The sequence below is a fragment of the Oratosquilla oratoria genome, chromosome 25 (assembly GCF_046742065.1).
Source record: "Oratosquilla oratoria isolate Oo_2021 chromosome 25, ASM4674206v1, whole genome shotgun sequence".
NCBI classification, from domain to species: domain Eukaryota; kingdom Metazoa; phylum Arthropoda; class Malacostraca; order Stomatopoda; family Squillidae; genus Oratosquilla; species Oratosquilla oratoria.
In genome coordinates this window covers 24,808,746-24,829,955 of record NC_134801.1, presented here as the reverse complement: position 1 = coordinate 24,829,955, position 21,210 = coordinate 24,808,746, and the positions used below count along the sequence as shown (strand labels likewise).

The 21,210-nt window shown below is 39.5% G+C and overlaps 2 protein-coding genes across 5 annotated transcripts in view; one reads left to right on the top strand and one right to left on the bottom strand.

Annotated features, from left to right (window-relative positions):
- The window catches only part of LOC143038862 (glycoprotein-N-acetylgalactosamine 3-beta-galactosyltransferase 1-like), a 99,239-nt gene extending 82,207 nt beyond the window's left edge, over positions 1-17,032 (top strand). For 3 of the 4 annotated variants that reach the window (XM_076208502.1, XM_076208504.1, XM_076208505.1), the window contains one exon: positions 1,487-4,828. In XM_076208502.1, the coding sequence (XP_076064617.1) occupies positions 1,487-1,579 (93 nt within the window). In that variant the 3' untranslated portion in view covers positions 1,580-4,828. Of the gene's footprint in view, positions 1-1,486; positions 4,829-16,040 lie in introns of those variants that run through there. The other variant, XM_076208503.1, reaches the window with a different exon arrangement.
- On the bottom strand, positions 2,000-10,053 carry LOC143038863 (uncharacterized). The gene is made up of 2 exons (XM_076208506.1): positions 2,777-10,053; positions 2,000-2,618 (listed from the first exon to the last, which is right to left on the bottom strand). Exon 1 carries the CDS (start codon positions 7,518-7,520, stop codon positions 7,188-7,190), a length of 333 nt encoding a protein of 110 aa, XP_076064621.1. The 5' UTR covers positions 7,521-10,053; the 3' UTR covers positions 2,000-2,618; positions 2,777-7,187.
- Positions 17,033-21,210: the final 4,178 nt, after the last annotated feature.

Below are 21,210 nucleotides of genomic sequence, written 5' to 3'. Positions count from 1 at the left end.
ACAACAATGAAGATGTGTTGATAGGCATATTTATGGGCTGTCAACTTGAACTGGAATATTTCTCTGAAGAAGTTTTCATATTGGCCCATCATTGGTGCTTACCTGTGTGCATGTTGACTCTGCAATTATGTCTTTGGGCACTCCATAAAGCAAGGGTGAAACATCCAATATTTTTGCAGTTTGCTCCTACACAAAATACTCTACTGCATCATGTTCACACTACACCTCTTGGATGCCACAAAAACTTTGTAAACAATTATTTCTACAACATACATACATACATACATATACCAAGGCTTTTTTCCCCCTTACCAGGGGGGTAGCCAAAAAGGACAAGGCACAAAAACATTCCCACCCATTTTATCCCCGAAAATACTCCACACCCCTCCACCCTCCCTCCCATCTTAGCACCTCCTAGATGACGGGTCATCCCTGCACCCTGCCCACTGCCCTGGGTCAGAAGCAGTATCGCAGGACACAGCACATCCACAGCAAGGCCGCTTCATTAAATCGGCGACCCCCCCTCTCCATCCCCCCATATAAAGGAGAGGACGGGGATTATGTTTCTACAACATAATACAAATATTTTTTTCATCTCTGCCCAAGTGTGCTAATAAAAAGATTGTCTATGGTGATTTGTTACTACTAGATAAGAGTATTGGGATGGTTTGGACATGGAAAGAATGATGGAAGAAAGTAAAAGAGGTGTGGAGGTAGAGGTTGGTGAGGAGTCATACATCTTTGTTCTGCCAAGGGGCTGAAAAAGGACTTCTGCATTATCTTGAAGTCTTGATGAGAAGACGTACAATTTTATTCAGCTGCAGGGCTGAAGAAGGACTTCCACATTGTCGTGAAGTCTTGGTGAGGAGTAATATGCCTTTGTTCAGCCAAGGGCTGAAGAAGGATTTCCACACTGTCATTAAGTCTTGATGAGAAGATGTACAATTTTATTCAGCTGCAGGGCTGAAGAAGGACTTCCACATTGTTGTGTAGTGTTGGTGAGGACTTATATGCCTTTGTTCAGCCGAGAGGCTGAAGAGGATCACATCTGTCTCTCATAGATTAGGTATCTACTCTCTTGAGCACATCCTTTGTATTTGTTTATATTGTACCACGGGCATGACATCATGGAAGGCAAGCTGGTAGCCTGTTGCTATGCCATGCATATGGCTAAGCATGAATGTTAGGGATGTAAATGATCAGTTCAGCCAGTTGTCTAAAATGTACTCTACTTCTTCTGCTCTGAATGCATGTAGTCATACAGGATGTTTGAAATATCTCTTCATCCTTACACTTATCTACGTTTTGTACATATCCATACGTCCACTTATAGACTATACATCAAAAGCAACATAGACCAAAAATAAAGTTAATGTACAATGCACATACAAATGTATAAACAATGTGATACAATACATAGATATAATCACTCTAGGTTGTGACAGTCAGCATCTGCCACACTTTGATTCTGATGATCTCTTTCCAGGTTATTGATGCCTATATACAGCAAGTAGAAGAAATGAAGAGCAACTCTGAACATCACAACAAATCTGAACATGGGTCTGGAGGGAACCCTTGATAATCGACTCTAGTAATATTTTTTCATCTAGGTAAATGTTTGTTATTTTTCTATGTGTGAAAAACAAAAATTATTAAGTGTTTGTAGGTAGACGTAAGTATTCCCTAACCTGAAGAACTTTCATACATGACCAATGTTAGCACAGTTGATAGCTTGTCTGTTCACAGTTGTATACAAAAACAATAGTTCTTAACCCACGACAGCAACTTTTTAACATGTTGACTGCAGATAGGTGTTCCCTTGGTTAAATAATCATATATTGTGATGGCCATAATAATACATATGTGACTCAAATAGTCGTCACTGTATTAATCCCTTCAGTCAGGGAATTAATCTTCATGTAGGGGAAATATTATGGCTTTAGCCAGGAGAAACTGTGTGAAAGGAATCAGAAAATTATTATTATTATTATTATCCCCCCCCAATTTGTTCAACATAGTCCTACACTCGGCAGAGTAAAATTGCTCAAGATTAGTCAAAACCAGCACTTCTGCCCCTAGGGAGAAAACATGCCAAAAAGGCACAGTCACAGAAATGGTAAAGGAGAGATTTAAGGAGGATTCATCAAATTCTGGGCAACTTTTTCCCAAGTCTGATCTCTTCTTTGTTCCCTTATCAGATCCTCATCTAATATTACTAGTTCATCAATACTGCAGATAAAATTGATCAACCCTGTCGTTGGTTGGCTAATATTCCTAGATAGTGCATCTGCTGCAACATTCTTTCTACTTGGAATGTATTCAAACTTAACCTTATAGCATTGAAGTGCAGTAAACCACCTGGCTAATCTGCCACTAAGATTCTTATGTTTGAATATGTTCTGGATAGCTGATCTGTCCACACTCTGATTGGATACCCCACTATCATATCTCTAAAACTCTCAAATGAATATATCACTGCTAATGTTTCTCTTTCTGTAATGGAATAGTTTCTCTCTGCATTAGTAGTCTCAATGTGAAAGCTGTTGTTTGCCCCTTACCATCTCTTGCATCAGTGTACCTCCTAACCCGATGTCAGAAGCATCAGTACAATGAGTGAACTCTTTATCATACATACATACATATACCAAGGCTTTTTCCCCCTTCCAAGGGAGGTAGCCAAAAAGGGAAAGGCATAAAAACACTCCCACCCATTTCATCCCCAAATACACTCCACACCCCTCCCACCCTTCCTCTCATCTGAGCACCTCCTGAGCACCTCTTTATCATAATTAGGAAAAACGAGAAATGGAGAACTAGTAAGTTTATCTTTCAACTTGTCAAAAGCTTGTTGTTGTTCAGGTCCCCAAGTGAACTTTGAATCATTCCTTAACAAAGAACCTAATGGATTAGCTATGTCTGCATATCCCCTAATAAACTTCCTGTAATACCCTGTCAGTCCAAAGAAACTTCTAATTTTCTCTACATTGTTCAGTACTAGGTAGTTCTTTACTTATTAAAATTATCAGTGACCAGATGTCCCATATTATACAGGATCATCCAATGTTGACCCTCCTGAGGATGCATTTTGTCCCATATTTTCAAGATTTTAAACACTTCGCATGAAAATTTGAGAAAATTTTACATTTTACAGGTATATTAGTTCGAAAGCAACAATATCTGAGTGAAATTTTATATACAGTAGGCCCTCAACATTCATGAGGGTTAGGGGATCGAGAACCTCGCAAAAGTTGAAAATTCAGACTGGGTGGTGGTGGCAGTACGGTCTGGATCAGCACTAGTGCTAGCCTTATCACTTGTTACTGTCACACAATGCTTTTCCCTTTGCACAAATCACATTGCTATCAATTGGATTTCTTTTTTTGTTCTGGTCTTTTATCCACACATATAAAGTAGATTCCATCTTAGATATAGCACTGCTTCTTACCTGTGACACTTGCTTAGCAGAAGGAGCAGTAGATGCTGTGCTCTCATTTACATTAAATAGCTTTCCAACAGCAGAATTGCTCATATTACCCGCCCTATACTTGTCTAGCAACTTCACCTCCTCCAAATTCATTACTTCCTTTAATCTTTTTGGAATAGACCTATCACGAGAGGTTGCTGGTCGCTTGGGGGCCATAGCTCGCCACACACACGTGAATTGGAGGACACAAACACACACAAAGTTATAGCAATCACTTCAAGCTGACCAAACTGCCGCCTCGACAAACAAGACAATGACTGAGACATAGTGGTGGACTGGCAATCTGATGGTGGGAGGGAAGGTGGATGAGGGAGGGAGGGTAGTGACGTGGTGATAGGCTGCTTTGTTATTTTTTCCCATGAATTTTGGTGGCAGGCTGACGGTGGGGGGGGATTAGGGAGGGAGGGTAGTGATGCGGTGATAGGCTGCTTTGCAATTTTTTTGCTTGAATTTTGGTAAATATGTTTGTGCCGCTGAAAACTGGCAAATGTGCGAACCTCGTGAAAGTGGAATTTGTGAATGTTGAGGGCCTACTCTATATGAGCACCAAGTGGATCTGGCAACATGGCAGGAGTGCGGCTTGGGCACTTGAGTCAGTCTCAGTCACAATCATGCTGGACCTGCAAGCTTGTTTTGTGGGCTTCACATAGCTGGTACACATTGTCCATATACCTCTCCAATTTAGGTGTGTAGAGATGTGGATGTTCTATACATTATAAGGAGTTATTGAAAGACTGGTTGGTGTCTTTTCTTTACTTAGTTTAAACTTTGATTGTACAAAACATGGTCGCATCCTCCAAGGAAGACTTGGGAGGGGGGGGGGTGTACCAGATTTCACTATACAATTGTACAAGCTGGCTGTTGCCATATATACAAAAAGGAAAAAGGTCAGTGAGACAGTTCAGCAAAGATCCAAAGCGTGATGGTGACATATGGTTGGCTTCTTTGTATCCCGGAAGTTTCCCAGCATGTAGCAAGGCCTCTTGCTCTGTGCTAGCAGCTCTTTAGATGTTGGGAAAAATGCATGGTTTGGCAGTTAGATGGTCTGGATGCTGTTGGACCTTGGGTCCTCTGTGGTCACTTTAGGTGTCATAAACAACCCCTTGGGAGCATACATGCCAAGGATAGCTGTCTTGAGAGTTTGATGGAAGTGCTTTAAAGTACTGGTTTCACTTCATGCATGTGTACATCAAAAAATGCACATGCACACACAGGTGTCCCATATTCCAGTTTTCAAATCTGGTCACTGTTGATAATGTGTGTGTGTACATGTACGAGTATATGAAGGTTTTTCTGGCAAAATACTGTTTTTTCTGTCTTTTTCACAAAAAAAAAAAAAGTAAACACAATAATACCACTATTTTAACATTTAATACACAAAAATGAAAGGATATAAAGTTAAAGGTTCACATAAAGGGCTGTGGTCTGTTTAATTAAATGTAATAAATGGATATAAAGCTAAGGGCACACATAAAGGGCTGTAGTCTGTTTAATAAAATGTATCATACAAATGGATATAAAGTTAAGGGTACACATAAAGACTACATGATATATAAAGAAAAGATCATACTTAAAGCAATAAGTCGCTCTATGTGGTCTTCGACTAAAGGGGCACATGAAGGCATTTAAGCGGCATATAAAAGCAATGAGGCAATCTACTGGTATGTAGTTTTTGACCAATAAGCCATTCTATTTGGTTGTCAACTAATGGGGCACATGAAGGCATTTAAGCAGCACATAAAGACTAGAGGGCGCTCTATTTGGTATTTGATGAAGACATTTAAGTGGCACATAAAGACTACAGTATATATAAAGAAATATGTAAAAAGCAATAAGATGTTCTGTGTGATCATCTATGAAGGTCTTCAACAATGAAGTAGCACATAGAGACTAGATGGCACTCTGGTTTTCAACTAAAGGGGCATATAAAAGCAATGAGGTGCTCTGATCTTTTGGCTAAAGGCATATGAAGGCAACAACAGGTTATATATAAAGACTAGAGTATATAAAGAAGTGTATAAAAGCAATTAGGTGCACAGAAGGCATTTAAGCAGCACATAAACCCTACATGGTATATAAAAAGAAAAAAACTGCATATAAAAGCAATTAGGCACTCTATGTGAACTTTTGGCTAAAGGGGCACATGAAAATATTGTGAAAAAAAAGCATAGTATTTGTGCTAAAAAAAATCACACACATACATTATTGATTATACTAAAAATAGACCACTCTGCCCTACAACTATTCAATCTAGCATTGTTATTTTCCCCATCTGTCTCAATAGGTTCTCTTATCACAGATATTGGCTCTAAGCCTGGTTGATATAGAAATTAAATTACTGTGGTTTCACTAAGGTCCCAAACTCGGCTGGACATGTGATCATGCCCTCTTTTCTCATAGTTGCAAATCCTATCAATAAATCTCCTGGGAAAACAGATTCTTTTAGAACTATCACTGGAGTGTGCAAGTGCTCATTTTTGTACAAAATAACATCAAACTCAGCCGTACCTAATGTTTTTAACTGACTTCCTGTTACTCCTTGCAATGAGTAATGGATTGGTTCCAATATTTTCATTCCTGGTTTCAATTAGTTTAAAACTTTGCTGGTTATAACATTTACTAAAGATCTTGTATCAATAAATATTTGAATAGGTCTATTGAATACTTTACCCTCAATGATGGGTCCTACAGAAGTCCTTCCAATTGTTACAGTAAATTAAAATTTTTCTCTAGTTCTCTTTCTCATCACTGTCTAGTACACTATAATGTCTGTTTGTCACTCTCAGGTTAGCTCTATAGTGTTGTTTATTTTGTGTCTGGGGGTTTTCTTCTTATTTCTGGGTGAATATGAAAATTTGGCATTCCTCTACAATCCTGTGTTCTATGTCCTACTCAATTGTAATACAAACAGAAGGTGGGTTTCTACAATGATACTCATCATGACCCTCATATTTGCAGTTCCTACAAATAATCTCATGATAACACTCATGCTATATGTCCCCATTTGTTACAATTATGGCACTGAAGTCTAGCATTCCTTGAAGTGCTTTTAACTCAATGTTCAGATCCTCTGTTTCTGTAATCACTCCTAGAGTTCCTAGTTTCTTTTGTTGCATGCCTAATGTCATGACATATGGACTAATTGCTTTACTTTCTTGATAACCTTGTAAAAGATTATCTCTCCTAAATCCATTGTTTCTTTAAGATCCCTGTATAGCTTTTCTGCAGTCATCTCATCACTTTTGTATACCAATAGCGCAGCGCAAATGCTAACTTGTCACTAGATCCATTTTCTATCCAATCTGAATCCTTCAACATAGAAATCATGTCCTTAGACCATCTGTCTATTTTTGCTAAATATTCTGTGTTTGTTTCATTTGTTTTTGTTGTCTTTATCATTCTAACCAAAGACCTGATAGGATCCTGATCACACTTTGATTTAAAGTGTTTAATGAATGATTTCTTATAGTCCTCATATTTGTTTATATTTTCCATTTGCTGGAAATTTATTATAAGCCTAGCCCTACCCTTCTCAGGATCTACATTTTCTTTCAATATCTCTATCTTCTTTTCATCTAATATGTTTTTTGTCACTATTAGTGTGTCAATTATGTTAATATATTCACCCCTATTGTATTTTCTTCCCCCAAATTTCTACCTTCTCTGTTGATAAGTCTATTTGAATTGACTGCTTCTCTTCAACTTATAGTTGCCCCACAACACTTACGGGCGTGCACCTCAGCAACACATCAACCTTGTCCTTGTAGTTGTCCCTCTCTTTCACAAGCTTGCTCTTGTAACTGCGTGGGGATTTGTGTGCACTTCTTGGTCCCGTATGTTGCCTGGAGCTAGTGAGTAGTTGCTTGAGTTTTGTTTGCAGACATATTATTTTGTTTTGTTTCTTTGGAGACATTGTGTGCAATGAATGCTTGGTTGCACTTATTCTCTTCACATGTGTAAGCATGTATCTTGCACCAAATTCTTTAGGTGTAGTCTTCTTTAGTTGCATGCGTTGACTGCTTCTCTTCGGTGGCATTTTAGTAGTGCGTGTTGAGTTGCGCGAGCTATTCTTTGGAGATGTTTTATTGCTTACACTCTATCCCACCACTGCCGCCAATGTCAACACTCTCATTGCCCCTTTCGACTCTTGTCAACTCACTGTTTTCTCTCTGTTGCCCACTGTCAATTCTGTCACCTCTCTTGCTACTGTTAGTCCTGTCAGCATTGTAGCCACTGTAATCACCCTTGTGGTCCTTATGGATATGGCAACTCACTTTTTTAGTTATAATCTTCTATCCAGGAGAATGAAAATGTAGAATTTTTCTTTTGTATCTTTCTTCCATTATTGTACAGCATGCTCCAAAGGAATCCCCCAAGATCCTACATGAGCTTTGCATTGATGTAGTGATATTTTTTAGTCAAATGATCTTTAACTTTATATTTAAAATCCTCCCCAAAGGGTGTGATCTTACAATTGTGAACCAATTGAATTTTCTCATCCACCCTTTCACCAATCAGATTTGTTGTTACAAGTCTGTGTGGCAATATAATTTACTTAGAATAAGCTTGAGTCTCTGCATAATTCTCACTTAGGTTACAAAGGAATGTCATGTCATTAATACACTCAAGTTCCTGGCACTTGTTAAACAAGGTGGAAAGCAGACTCAGGCAGCTCGTTCAGCTGTATTGTTTCATAAACACCCAACCCATAAAATGTAACACCTGTTTTCTACCCCTTTCTACCCTCTTTTCTACCAGCCTCTTACTCAGGTCATAGATTGTTAATTTTCTTAGTTGAGCTTCTTTGCCTTCACTATAAAGTCTTTTGTATAACAGGTAATTGTTGTGTGTCAAAAATGAGGCCAAATGTTTTAGGGTAGTGGGAGAGGTTGACTAATTTGACTACTAGGTACTTCTTTGATTCATAGTGGTTAGTGGTTAGCAACAACACTGAGGACTGAGGGAATACTGATTTTGTAATTTGTGTCAGCCATAATTCTAGCTCATTGAGATAAGTTAGAATGTTTTTGGATGAATGGACAGGGTGAAGGAGGTATTTGATACAAGAGGAAGGTCTGTTGATCAAGGAAGTGAGAGGGCAAAAAGTAGTGGTAAATAGTGGTTGTAAATAGATTAAGAAATTATGAGGCCTAAAGGGATGTTCTTATCTCCTCCATTATAATTATTATTATTATTATTGTTATTTTTTATTTTTTTTTCTCATTTCCCTAAGAGTAGATGAGGGTGGTGGGGGTCACTATAATGAAGTGGTAGAAGTAACCAACTCTATCTGTATGAAAGCACTGTGTTCCGCTGCATTGCCTTTGACTTGGGCAGTGTGGTGAACGGATAAGGATGACTTTTCATTCATGAGGTACAAAGAATAGGATTTGGATGAATGTGGGATGGTTGTATGTTGGGTGAATTTTCTGATTTAGCCACCTCCCTTATAAAGGGTAAAGGGAATTTTGGTATGCATATGGTGAGCAATTATGACAGCAAGGGGAATATTCCTCTGAACTCCAGAATCTTGAGGATGCTGTTGTCATTCTCTTGACTGTATAACCAAGCAATCCCATCTCCCTGTTGAATGCCACAGCTGGAATGGGGTTTGCCCACAGATTCCTTGTAGAATGTATATTTGTGTTGCTGGCATGCATGATTGTGTACAGTGCAGTCTTCTGTAATGTGTTGTATAAAATGGGGTGAAATGTTACATCCTAGACAATTATCTGCACTGCTGTCATACAGCTTCATCTGGTAACTGAGAAGGGCTGGATGGTTGCCGTATTGCAGCCTGGCCAGGTGGGCTCTCTCCTTTCAGAGGAGAGAGAATTCTGAGGGATGCATTTCAGTGTCTAGCAAGCAGCAATGTGTTATCTTACAGTTGATGGAGCAGTGAGCAATATGATAATGGACATGCTTCTGGAGGTTGGTGTCTGGTGGTTGTGGAGGAAAAGAAGAAAGTATTTGGGTGTTGGTGTTATTTTTATGTTTTTTTGGCTTGTGTGGGTGTTCTGCCATGCAGTGTAGTGAGTGGGCTGTATTTGTGGAAGGTTCGGCAAATGTTTGTGTGCCTCCCTTGACTATGAGGACTTTTGTTTCGTGGTGTAAATGGTCTGTAGGTGTTGTATTTGTGCAGCCTGTTATTTTCTTTAGAGCTTTGTTCGGTATAGTCTGTGGGTTGTTGTGGTGAGATTAGGAGCCCAAGCACAACTCACATAATTTATCATTGAGCTTACATATTGTTTGTTTACTGTAATGGTATAGTTTCTGTTTTGTTCGAAAGTTGTTCGTGCAATTGATTTAAGAGCAATCAAGGTGTGCATTTTGTCATGATGATTGTGATGTTTTGTTTGAATGACATAGATATATTGCATGTTATGCTGAGAATCTTTGATGTGTGTGTGTGTGGTATGAGAGTGTTGTTGATAGGTGTGGTATGTATTTGTGTTCTACTGTCCAGCTGGAGAGAGGGTAGAGTGCCGGAGGACTGGAGGAATGCCTGTATAGTCCCTCTTTACAAGGGAAAAGGGGACAAGTGTGAATGTAGTAGGAGGAGGATGGGGAGGAGGAGGGAGAACGTCCTTCCAAGAATATAATTTTGATAAGGCGACGAAGAAAAATGAAACGCCGCTATCGGCGGTTAAAGAAACCATCGTTCTGCCGCCGTTTCATTCAAATTTTGTTGGCGCTTTAGGTGAAGACGCTCCGCCCACCCAGCCTGCTCCTCGCGCCCTCTGTAAAGTGACGTCATATATGTTTAACACTTTCAACTTGTATACCGTTAGTTAGTGTTCCTCCTCCATTATGAGTGCATCGGGCCAGTTCAAACGTTGGTGCTTTACTTTGAATAACTATAATGTTGAAATATATTACAAAAGTGTTTTCTCTGCCCCCCAGCATGGAATATTGCGATGCGTGTGGGGGAGAGAAGTGGGGACGTCGGACACACCCCACTTACAAGGATACGTTGAATTCCAACGATCATACAGGCTCGGCCATTGTAAAAAGTTACTTCCTCGTGCCCACTGGGAGTGTGCAAGAGGAACTGCCAAGAACTATAAATGTTAAAAAGAACTAAAAACTGGAACAATAAAAACGTCTGGCTTGTAAAAATTAATTGGTGCTCCAAAGAATTTTCAATGGGAGGTGCTAGGACGCGCATTTTCAGTACTCTGTTCCTGCTGTTTTTCTGGTTCCCCCTCCTCAAGCGTCGGGAATCGCGGCAGAGTTTTGTTTCTCTCACCGACGACAGCGGCGTTTCATGCTTCGTTGGGTTTTGAATTCGGTGTATGTCCCACCTATCCTTGCTAAGGGTACTTCTATCTGGGTCAAAATTTGCAAAAACGATCACTGGCACTAATTTAAATCTTCTTTTCACACCTTTGTATTTTCCACTCATAATAAAACCATTCTTGCACACTTCTAGAGTGGAATAACATAAGTTGCCCGAGTCACTACAAGTCACGTCAAACACAATACTAAGTGGTTGAGGTGACAAAAGTAACGCAGCATCTCTTTCGTAGTGACCCCGTCGAATAGATCAAAACCATAGCAACTCTAATATGTGTGCCAGTTTCGTTTTACCACATCCTCCTTCCGTATCATAAACCCAGAGGATTTTCCTATCGTCTTGCTCGAATAATCGTTTCATAATATACACTTGCCACTCACACAATAACACTGATTTATGTTCTTCGAATCTTTCATGGCAAGCTTTCAAGTCACGGAGTTCACGCACACGCTCGTCTAATGCAAGATCTAAGGAATAACAGGTCTAACCACTTCCGACCGAATTTCGAGGGAGTTGGCGCAGCGGGCCCATGAACGTCACCTGGCTGTTCAAAGTGGGGTTCGCGGGTCCTATAGCTGTCAGTTGAAGCTGGTGTGTCGTTCGGGTATGTTGTTGCCTTCGCTCGCACCGCTCCACGCAATTAGTTATATTCTGACAAATATTATATAAAATATTATAGTTCCTGTCTATATATATAATATATATGATATATAATATATATATATATATATAATATATAAAATATTATAGTTCCTGTCTTCCTTGGCGTTTCACAGTTTTCTTCAGTGTTTCACAAAGAGAAAACGGACCCAGCCTAATGACGTCAGAAGCTGCGCACAATAATTCAAACGGTCTGACCTTATTTATTTAGATCTTGGTCTAATGCTGCCTTTGATCTTATATACGCACCCGTGTTCTTTAAATTTTCTGCGTCATCACCTAATAAGCCAATCAAAAGATGGGTCAAACTTTTATTATTTGGACGTGATGCCTGTCCGCTTTGTCCGATGTTTGAGAAATCACCAACACATGAAAAATTACCTTCCTTTGTACAATATTTATAGTTCTCCTCGGCAGTTCCTCTTGCACACTCCCAGTGGGCACGAGGAAGTAACTTTTTTCAATGGCCGAGGCTGTATGATCGTTGGAATTCAACGTATCCTTGTAAGTGGGGTGTGCCCGACGTCCCCACTTCTCTCCCCCACACGCATCGCAATATTCCATGCTGGGGGGCAGAGAAAACACTTTTGTAATCTATTTCAACATTATTGTTATTCAAAGTAAAGCACCAACGTTTGAACTGGCCCGATGCACTCATAATGGAGGAGGAACACTAACTAACAGTATACAAGTGTGTGTGTGTGTATAATTCGGGAGTGAAGCTCCCACGGGCTTTTGATGTGAGCCCGTTTGGAGGGTGATTTTACATATGAGTGTGTGTGGACCCAACCACACACTCATACATTCACAAGATGTGCATACGTATATGAAATACGTATGCACATCTCGGTGAATGCACCGTTCCCAACGTGAACTGAATTCGATGTTAAGTGGATGGTAACATATTGTGAATTGTAAGATAAAAGTGGGATTGATTCAATGTATGAGTGGTCGTGGTTTGGCCACGCCAACCCATACATTTACCGGATGTGCATGCCTAGTTGAAAGTGTTAAACATATATGACGTCACTTTCCAGAGGGCGCGAGGAGCAGGCTGGGTGGGCGGAGCATCTTCACCTAAAGCGCCAACAAAATTTGAACGACACGCCGGTAGAACGATGGTTTCTTTAACCGCCGATAGCGGCGTTTCATTTTTCTTCGTCGCCTTATCAAAATTATATTCTTGGAAGGAGGTTCTCCCTCCTCCTCCTCCTCCGCGTTGACAGAAACCGCCATGTTGAATTTATTTTCGTATTATTCCATGCTGGGGGGCAGAGAAAACACTTTTGTAATTTATTTCAATGTTATAGTTATTCAAAGTAAAGCACCAACGTTTGAACTGGCCCGATGCACTCATAATGGAGGAGGAACACTAACTAACGGTATACAAGTTGAAAGTGTTAAACATATATGACATCACTTTACAGAGGGCGCGAGGAGCAGGCTGGGTGGGCGGAGCGTCTTCACCTAAAGCGCCAACAAAATTTGAACGAAACGGCGGCAGAACGATGGTTTCTTTAACCGCCGATAGCGGCGTTTCATTTTTCTTCGTCGCCTTATCAAAATTATATTCTTGGAAGGACGTTCTCCCTCCTCCTCCCCTTCCTCCTCCTCCCCCACCCCATACTCCCCCTCCTCCTCCACGTTGACGGAAACCGCCATCAAAATTTGACGGAAATTGCCAGCAAAAAGTAAGTTAGATTTTGGGAGATAGGGTTGATGAAAGAATATTAGGATGGTTTGGACACATGGAAAGAATGAGTGAAGAAAGACTAGTAAAAGAGGTATGGAAGGCAGATGTGGAGGGAGTGAACATGAGGGGACGTCCTAGGATGAGGTGGATGGATGGGGTGAAGGGGGCTTTGGGGAAGAGGGGAATGCCTGTTGAGGAAGGACGGGAGAGGACAGAAGACGGGTGAATGGAGAATGGTTGTATATGGATGATGTGGTGATTGCATGAGGTGGAATGGGCAGGGGGTGGGGGGTGAGGTAGTATGTGTGAGCAAAAGTTGATGCAGCCTGAAGGGATTTCTCCCCGTCCTCTCCTTTTATGCAATGGGGGGTCGCCGATTTAATGAAGCGGCCTTGCTGTGGATGTGCTGTGTCTTGCGACACTGCTTCTGACCCAGGGCAGTGGACAAGGTGCAGGGATGACCCGTCATCCAGGAGGTGCTCAGATAAGAGGGAGGGTGGAGGGGTGTGGAGTGTATTCAGTGATGGAATGGGTGGAAATTATTTTATGCCTTTCCCTTTTTGGCTACCTCCCTTGTAAGGGGGAAAAAGCCTTGGTATATGTATGTACTGTCCAGCTGGTGAAAAGTGTGGCTGTGAATTTGGTTGGGACTATATTGAGTCTACTTGTAGTGAACCAGGTGTGGATTGTGTCGAGGTATGGTTGTAGTATTTCTGCGGCTTTGTCTGCATTACAGTGTGTGCATGTTATTGTTATGTTGCCTATGTAAAAAGAAATTTGTATTTGTGGGGTGTGGGTATATTGTATGGGGGATAGGACTGGACCCTGAGGTACTTGGTTTTTAAAGTTTCTGGTGTGAAATGATGGGCCATTATAGGACACACAGGTATTTCTACCTGCCAAATAACTGGCCAGTCATCATTTGGCATTATTGTGCATACCTGTGTTGTATACTTTGTTTGTGAAGTTGTGTCTGGGGATGGCATCAGAAGCTTTACTAATGTCTAATGTTTTAAGAAGTGTTCTGTGTGGAGGCCTATTTGAATTGATGCAATCAAAACCTCTTTGAGCAAGGTCAGTCAGAGGAGTGTTTGTTTAGTGTAAGGTCAGTCAGAGGAGTGTTTGTTTAGTGTAGTGGTCTAAAACCTTGTGATTTGGCAAAGGGGATATGCGGTGTGACAAATTGTAGTATGAGGCATTCTGTGACTTTGGAGGGGATGCAGAGAAGTGTGATTGGGTGATGTGATGCTATAACTGTTGGGTCTTTGTTAGGCTTAGGGATTGTGATGATTTTCCCATGCTTCCAGATGTTAAGTATGGTGTTGTGTGAATAACTAGTTTGTAATGTTGGTGAGTGTATGTATTGTGTGGCTGAGGTGTTTTAGGTGTATGTTACTTATGCTGTCTGGACCACAGGTGGACGAGAGCTTGAGGTTATAGAATATACAGTATGTTTCATCTGGCTGTCTACAAAAAGTTCATTGTCTGAATCTGTGGGGAAGTCTTTCAATAGTCAATGGTCAGGGATGAGATGACTTGTCTGTGCGAAATGATTTACGAGTGTTTGCCTGCTGTCTCTTTGAGGGTAGGTTGAATGTTGTCATGGTGATTGCTGCATGAGAGTGTGGTGTATTACTGTTGGATAGTGTGATACTGTTGAATGTCTTGTGCAATTATTATTATTATTATTATTATTATTATTATTTTTTTTTTTTTTTTTTTTTTTTTTTTTTTTTTTGTGCTGGTAAATGTTTGCCTGTTTAGTGTTTTTTGCTCATGTATTTTATTGTTGATCTCAGTGCATGTATTTGGTCTGTTATGTTCTGAGGGATAGGTGTAGGAATGTTGTGTTTGAGTGTGTCACATTGTCTGATGAGGTCATGGATTTCTGGTGTGAAATTTTGGTTGTGTGATTTTCTGTTTGGTCTAAGGATGTATTTCTTGTCTGCATTTTGTATGTTTGTGTTGAAGGTGTGCACAGCATTAAGTATGTCTGTAATTGGTGTAATGTTCAGTGTCTCAGTGTTCTGTTTCTTCAGTGAGCTTCCCAATGTGCTCTTTTGTAATCAGTGTATGTGTGTCTGTGGCCAACTAGGTTGTATTACAGGGGAGGTGAACTTCAACATCAAGAAATGTAGTATAATAGAGTTTGGAAAAAGTAAAAATAGAGTATCAGGGCAATATAAAATTGGTACAAAGGAAGTAAAAAAAGTTAGCTCGGAAAGGGACCTAGGAGTAATTATCAGCAAAGACATGTCACCAGACAAGCATATCAACAAAATAGTCGGAGAAACCTTCAATTACTGAGATCAATGAAAGTGGCCTTTGACTACTTGGGTGAGGAAATGGTAAAGAAAATATTAGTCACACTGATAAGACCAAGATTGGAGTACACTGCGACACTATGGACACCCTGTACAAAAAAGAACATAAATTAGAAATAATCCAATGAGCAGCAACAAAGATGGCACCAACACTCTAAATTGACATACAAATAAAAATTGTCCAAACTGGAACTACCAACCCTGGAACAAAGAAGAGAAAGAGGAGATCTACTGGCCATTTACAGAATTATAAAAGGGATGGAGGTCCTTGATAGAGAAGATTTATTAAAAAGGGATAAAAGAAAAACAAGAGGACATTAAAAGAAACTCAAAAAGGATAGTTATAGAAGAGATAAGAAAAATAATAATTTCCTACACACAGTGGTGGATATCAGGAACAAATTGGATGAGGCAACAGTATGTGCAAAAACTATACAAGACTTTAAGAACAAAATAGATGCTGAAAGATACAATGATGGGTCACTATGAGTATAACTCTCTTCCCATATAATACAACTAGGTAAATATGATTCTTTCAGTATCACTGACATTTCAGGTTAATCACTTTAGTCAATTTTTCAGGGATGCAGCCTCTGATGTTTACCTGTGTATCCAGGCTGAACCCAATAATATGTGTCAAAGATAGATATTCTGTAATTCTGTTTAAAGAAATCATATGTAAGAACTGTACATAAGTATGAAAAAGCATTTAATCATGTATATATTTTCCAGTATTTTCATCACTGGCTCATACACTTTAGTACATCAGTGATAGTCACATTATTTACAGTAACCATTGCAGTCTAAACATGGCATAATGTCATCAGATGATTGAAGTGAAAGTCACATTTTTATAACATTCATCTGTCAAGTATAAAATAAGATTTTGCCCTTTCTTGTACCAGTAACAGAATTGTTGGTGTTTGAGGCTTGGATGTATAGATAACTGAAATACATTTATTTATTTTTTATTTTTTTATTTCTTTATTTATTTTATTTTTCATTTTCATGTGTTGAAGGTGTGAACAGCAGTATGTATGTCCAATTGGTGTAATGTTCAATGTCTCAGTGTTGTTCTGTTGGTCTGTTATGTTCTGAGGGATAGAAGTAGGAATGTTGTGTTTGAGTGTGTCACATTGTCTGATGAGGTCTTTGATTTCTGGCTCCAGGAGGAGCCAAGATAAGAGGGAGGGAGGGAGGGAGTGGGGTGGATGGAAATGGAGTGTGTGAGTGTGTGGGGATGGAATGGGTGGAAGTGGTTTGGTTTATGCCTTTGGTTTTTTTAGTTATCTCCCTTGTAAGGGGGGAAAAAGCCTTTGGTATATGTATGTATTCTTCTTCGTGGCACTTTTTTAAATTGGTCCTATAGGAAATTATTAATAATGTTGAATAATTCTCAGTTTACCACAGATCTGTTCACTAAACCAGTGATGAGTTTAAACTAAATTTTGTGTTTTAAACATGGAATTACAGTATGAAATGGATGAATGGTAAAAATTTTCTGATTACAATAATTCATTATCACACAAACACAAATTAGCAAGAAAATGGTAATTGAAACATAAACATGCATTTATTAGAAAAAAAAGCTGACATGAAACATGAATTTAAGGCCAGCCATACTAAGTAATATTATGAAATACGAAGTTAATGCTGTGGAGGCCTGAAATATGGTGCTTTTCAAGATACGGGAGTAGTCTTGACAACCTGAAAAATGATCTTGGCTTCTCAAATCCTGGAGCTATTTATGTGATGAAAGTAGTGTTAATAATCATTTACCAGGTGTTTTAAGTTATTTGTAATCATTGCTTCGGTTGTTAATGTGAGGGAATTTCTGTTGGGTCATGTGATAATGAGTGGTTCTTAATGTAACTTGTTATAATCGGTGATTTTTTTTTTTTCTTTCTTTTCTTTTCTTTCCTTTCTTTTTCTCTCCCCTGTACTTGTACCCCAGCACCCACAAAGTGAGGTGACTAAGAACAAGAGAGGAACCTCCCTGTCCCTCTTACTGCCACTTCATCTCTAGTGCATCCAGCATAGAACAGGTTGTCACCTTAGTCTAGCGATTCTTCCTCAACATGCTTTGTCACCCATGCATATTTTCATTTACAGGAATACCTCACTATATGACCAAGTGCAATAAAGTAGGTTAAAACAAATGTTGGGTGTATGTGAAAGCCCCAGGAGGCAAAAATTGAGGAGGGGGTTGACAGGGTTCATGAACACAACTCCCCTATTTATGTACATGTAAAACCCACCCCGATATGCGAATTTTCGCATTACGACCAGTCAGCTGGGAACACAACTTCGTTGTATAGTGAGGTATTCCTGTATTTAACATCCTGATAATGAATTCTAATAACTTTATTCACCCCATCCACCTACCCTTTCCATGGTTTACATAGTGCTCTGCCCTGATACCACCTACTCATGAATCTTTTGAGGATATCTAGTCGGTCATTCTCATAACATGACAAATCACCCAAGGTTGGCCTGTTCTCTCTTTACCAAATTTATCTATACCACAGGCCATTCACAAATCATTTTTTCCTTACTTTTTCATATTTTGTAGATCTATGTGTAGCCCTTAAGCATCTCAGTACAATATATTGTCAGTAAATATCAATTGTGTGAGGACCAATATATAATTTGATTTATAATTTATTTAGCTCTTTGGCCAGTAATTCTGTCACAAAGTGGCAGTGATTTTATATATTATAGGTGATGGTATTTGTAATACGACATTGTTACACTGTAAGGGCATTTATGGTGAAAGAATAACCAAAATAAAATTAATGAAGAGTATTGTTATCTTCTTTCAAAGGCCAATAATTTTGGCATATGGAGGTCTATGTTGATTTATTTATATGTACATAATTATATAGTAGTGTTCATGTTAATTTTGAAGTTGTTCCATATTAATTGTAATATATCCCTGAAAATGTGACTACTCTGTAGATGATTTACAAAACATTTCATGAATACCTTTTTTTTTTTACACTCTCTTAGCTGTGCAATGCCTCTGTAGATAGTTTGATGCAGAGTCCTGAGAGATTTTGCCATGAAAAAGATATTTAAGAAAGGTGATGCATAACCATATTGAAAATCATGTCAGTAAAATAAGATATTTACATGAAACTGGTAAGAAACATCCATATCAATATTTCATTTATTCATTAATTTCTATTTTATATTATTATTATTTCATACATACATATATATGTATGTATGCATTATTTCATATATATATATATATATATATATATATATATATATATATATATATATATTTATAGTTTATATGAGACTTGAAAAGTCATAATAGCCTTGTTAATAAAGTGTCATTATTGTATGAAAGTTGTTCTTTAATTGTCCCTGAAAGCTCGTTGAGCATTAGTCAAGTAGCAACTTTCTTCAAGCCACTTACTGCCTCACCACTTCCTTATGGTGCCCCTGGGATTGACTCCCACCTAGGAAGTCAGTGATAAAGTCTCGGTTATCAACTTATAGATTGACAGAATACTCAATCATTACCATAACTAGCAACTATTTAACAGTAATGGTGTTCGTCCTTATACTAGCAAAACTCCAGTTTGTATTTACTGGTATCTGCTTACAGACATACATATACCAAAGGCTTTTTTCCCCCCTTATAAGGGAGGTAGCCAAAAAACAAGGCATAAAAACCACTCCCACCCATTCCTTCCCCTACATGCTCCACTCCCCTCCACCCTCTTCCCTCCCTCTTATCTTGGCATCTCCTGGATGACGGGTCATCCCTGCATCCCGTCCACTGCCCAGGGTCGGAAGCAGTGTTGCAAGACACAGCACATCCATAGCAAGGCTGCATCTTTAAATTGGCAACCCCCCCTTTCTGTCCCCTCATGCAGAGAAGATGGGGAGAAATCCCTTTGGGCTATGTCAATTTATTTCTCACATATACTCCCTCACCCCCCTCCTCCCCTACCCACTCCACCTCATACATCACAGCATCATCTATACACAACCAGCTCCGGCGTTTGGCCTTCGAGCCAAAAATTCCATAAATCAATCAATCAACCATACACAACCATTCTCAACTCACCCCTATCTTGTGTCATCTCCTGTCCTCCCTCAACAGACATTCCCCTCTTTCCCAATGCCCCTTTTACCCCATCCATCCATCTCATCCCAGGTTGACCCCTCATGTTCACTCCTTTCACCTCTGCCTTCCACACTTCTTTTTCTAGTCTTTCTTCACTCATTCATTCCATGTGTCCAAACCATCCCAATACTCTTTCATCAACCCTCTCTCCCAACTCCCTTTCCACCCCTGTTCTCCTCCTCACCTCATTTCTCACTCTATCCAGCCTAGTAACCCCTATCATACTTCTCAGGCACCTCATCTCAAACGCATTCAAACTCATCCTCTCTTCCTCTCTTATGTTCTATGTTTCTGCTCTGTACAGTGCTGTCGACACAATCACTCCTTCATACAATCGTCCTTTTAGCATCCATTCCCAAATGTCTATTTCTCATTACACTTTTTAATCCCCCAAGGCATTTACTCGCTTCTCTCAATCTACATTCTACCTCCACCTCCACTCCTCCCTTTCCCACCACATTCACACCCAAGTATCTAAAACTATCCACTTCCTCCAGTCTGCTACCACTTTCTCCCCTTGTACATCTCATCACCTTACTTTTACCCACATTTATCTTCAACTTCCTTCTTTCGCACACCTTCCCAATCTCGGTCACTAACTTCCTCAATCCCTCCTCTGATCCTGCTACAAGTGCAGTGTCGTCAGCAAACAACAACTGGCTTATCTCCCACTTTTCTCCATTTTCTTTAACCATCTCCAATCCTTGACCCACTATCCTTGCATTTACCTCTTGCACCACCCCATCCATGTATAAACTGAACAGCCAGGGTGACATAACACATCCCTGACAAAGTCCCACCTTTACCTCAAACCATTCACTCTCCATTTCTAATCCCAACACACACACTACTACTCTCATAAAAATCTTGACTGGTCTTAACAGCTTTCCTCCTATCCCATATATTTGCAATACCTCCCACAGTGCCTTCCTGTTTACCCTGTCATAAGGCCCTACTAAATAAACCAAGCAAAGGTTTATGGTCAGTTTTGATCTCAAACTTGTGACCCAATAAGAAATATTTAATTTTGGAACTGCTAAACCAAACCTAAAGCTTCTTTGTCCAGCTGCGAGTAATTTAACTAGGCTGTTGACTTCTTGCTAGCAAAGTTTACTGGTTTCTCGTATCCATTTTCTTATATTAAAACGTAACCTACATCAAGTGGTGATACATCTACATCTACTTGGATTGTCACTATTAAAATTTACAACCAAGTTGGTCTTGGATAACTTTGCATTGACCTTACTGAAAGCATTTGCTTCTTCTTTAGACCAAATCAAATTTGCATTTTTCTTCATGAAATTGCACAAAGATGAAAAATCACTAGAAAAGTTTGGTGCAAACCTCCTGTAATAAATAACCATCCCACAAAATTATTTTACCCCATTTAGAGACTTGGGAGAAGGCACATCAAGAATAGCTGCCAACTTCTTGGGTGATGGTTTAATTCCATATCCAGAAATTACACATACCAACAGTTTTTTCACCCTAACAAGGGAGATAGCCAAAAGACATTGACATAAAATTCACTCCCCCACATTCCATCCTCACATACTCCCATTCACCCCCTCCCTCCCACTTATCTTGGGTCCTCCTGGGTGACAGATC

Bases quoted from the DNA above. Each gene is read 5' to 3' on its own strand.
- LOC143038863 (XM_076208506.1), bottom strand. From the start codon at position 7,520: ATGCCACCGAAGAGAAGCAGTCAACGCATGCAACTAAAGAAGACTACA.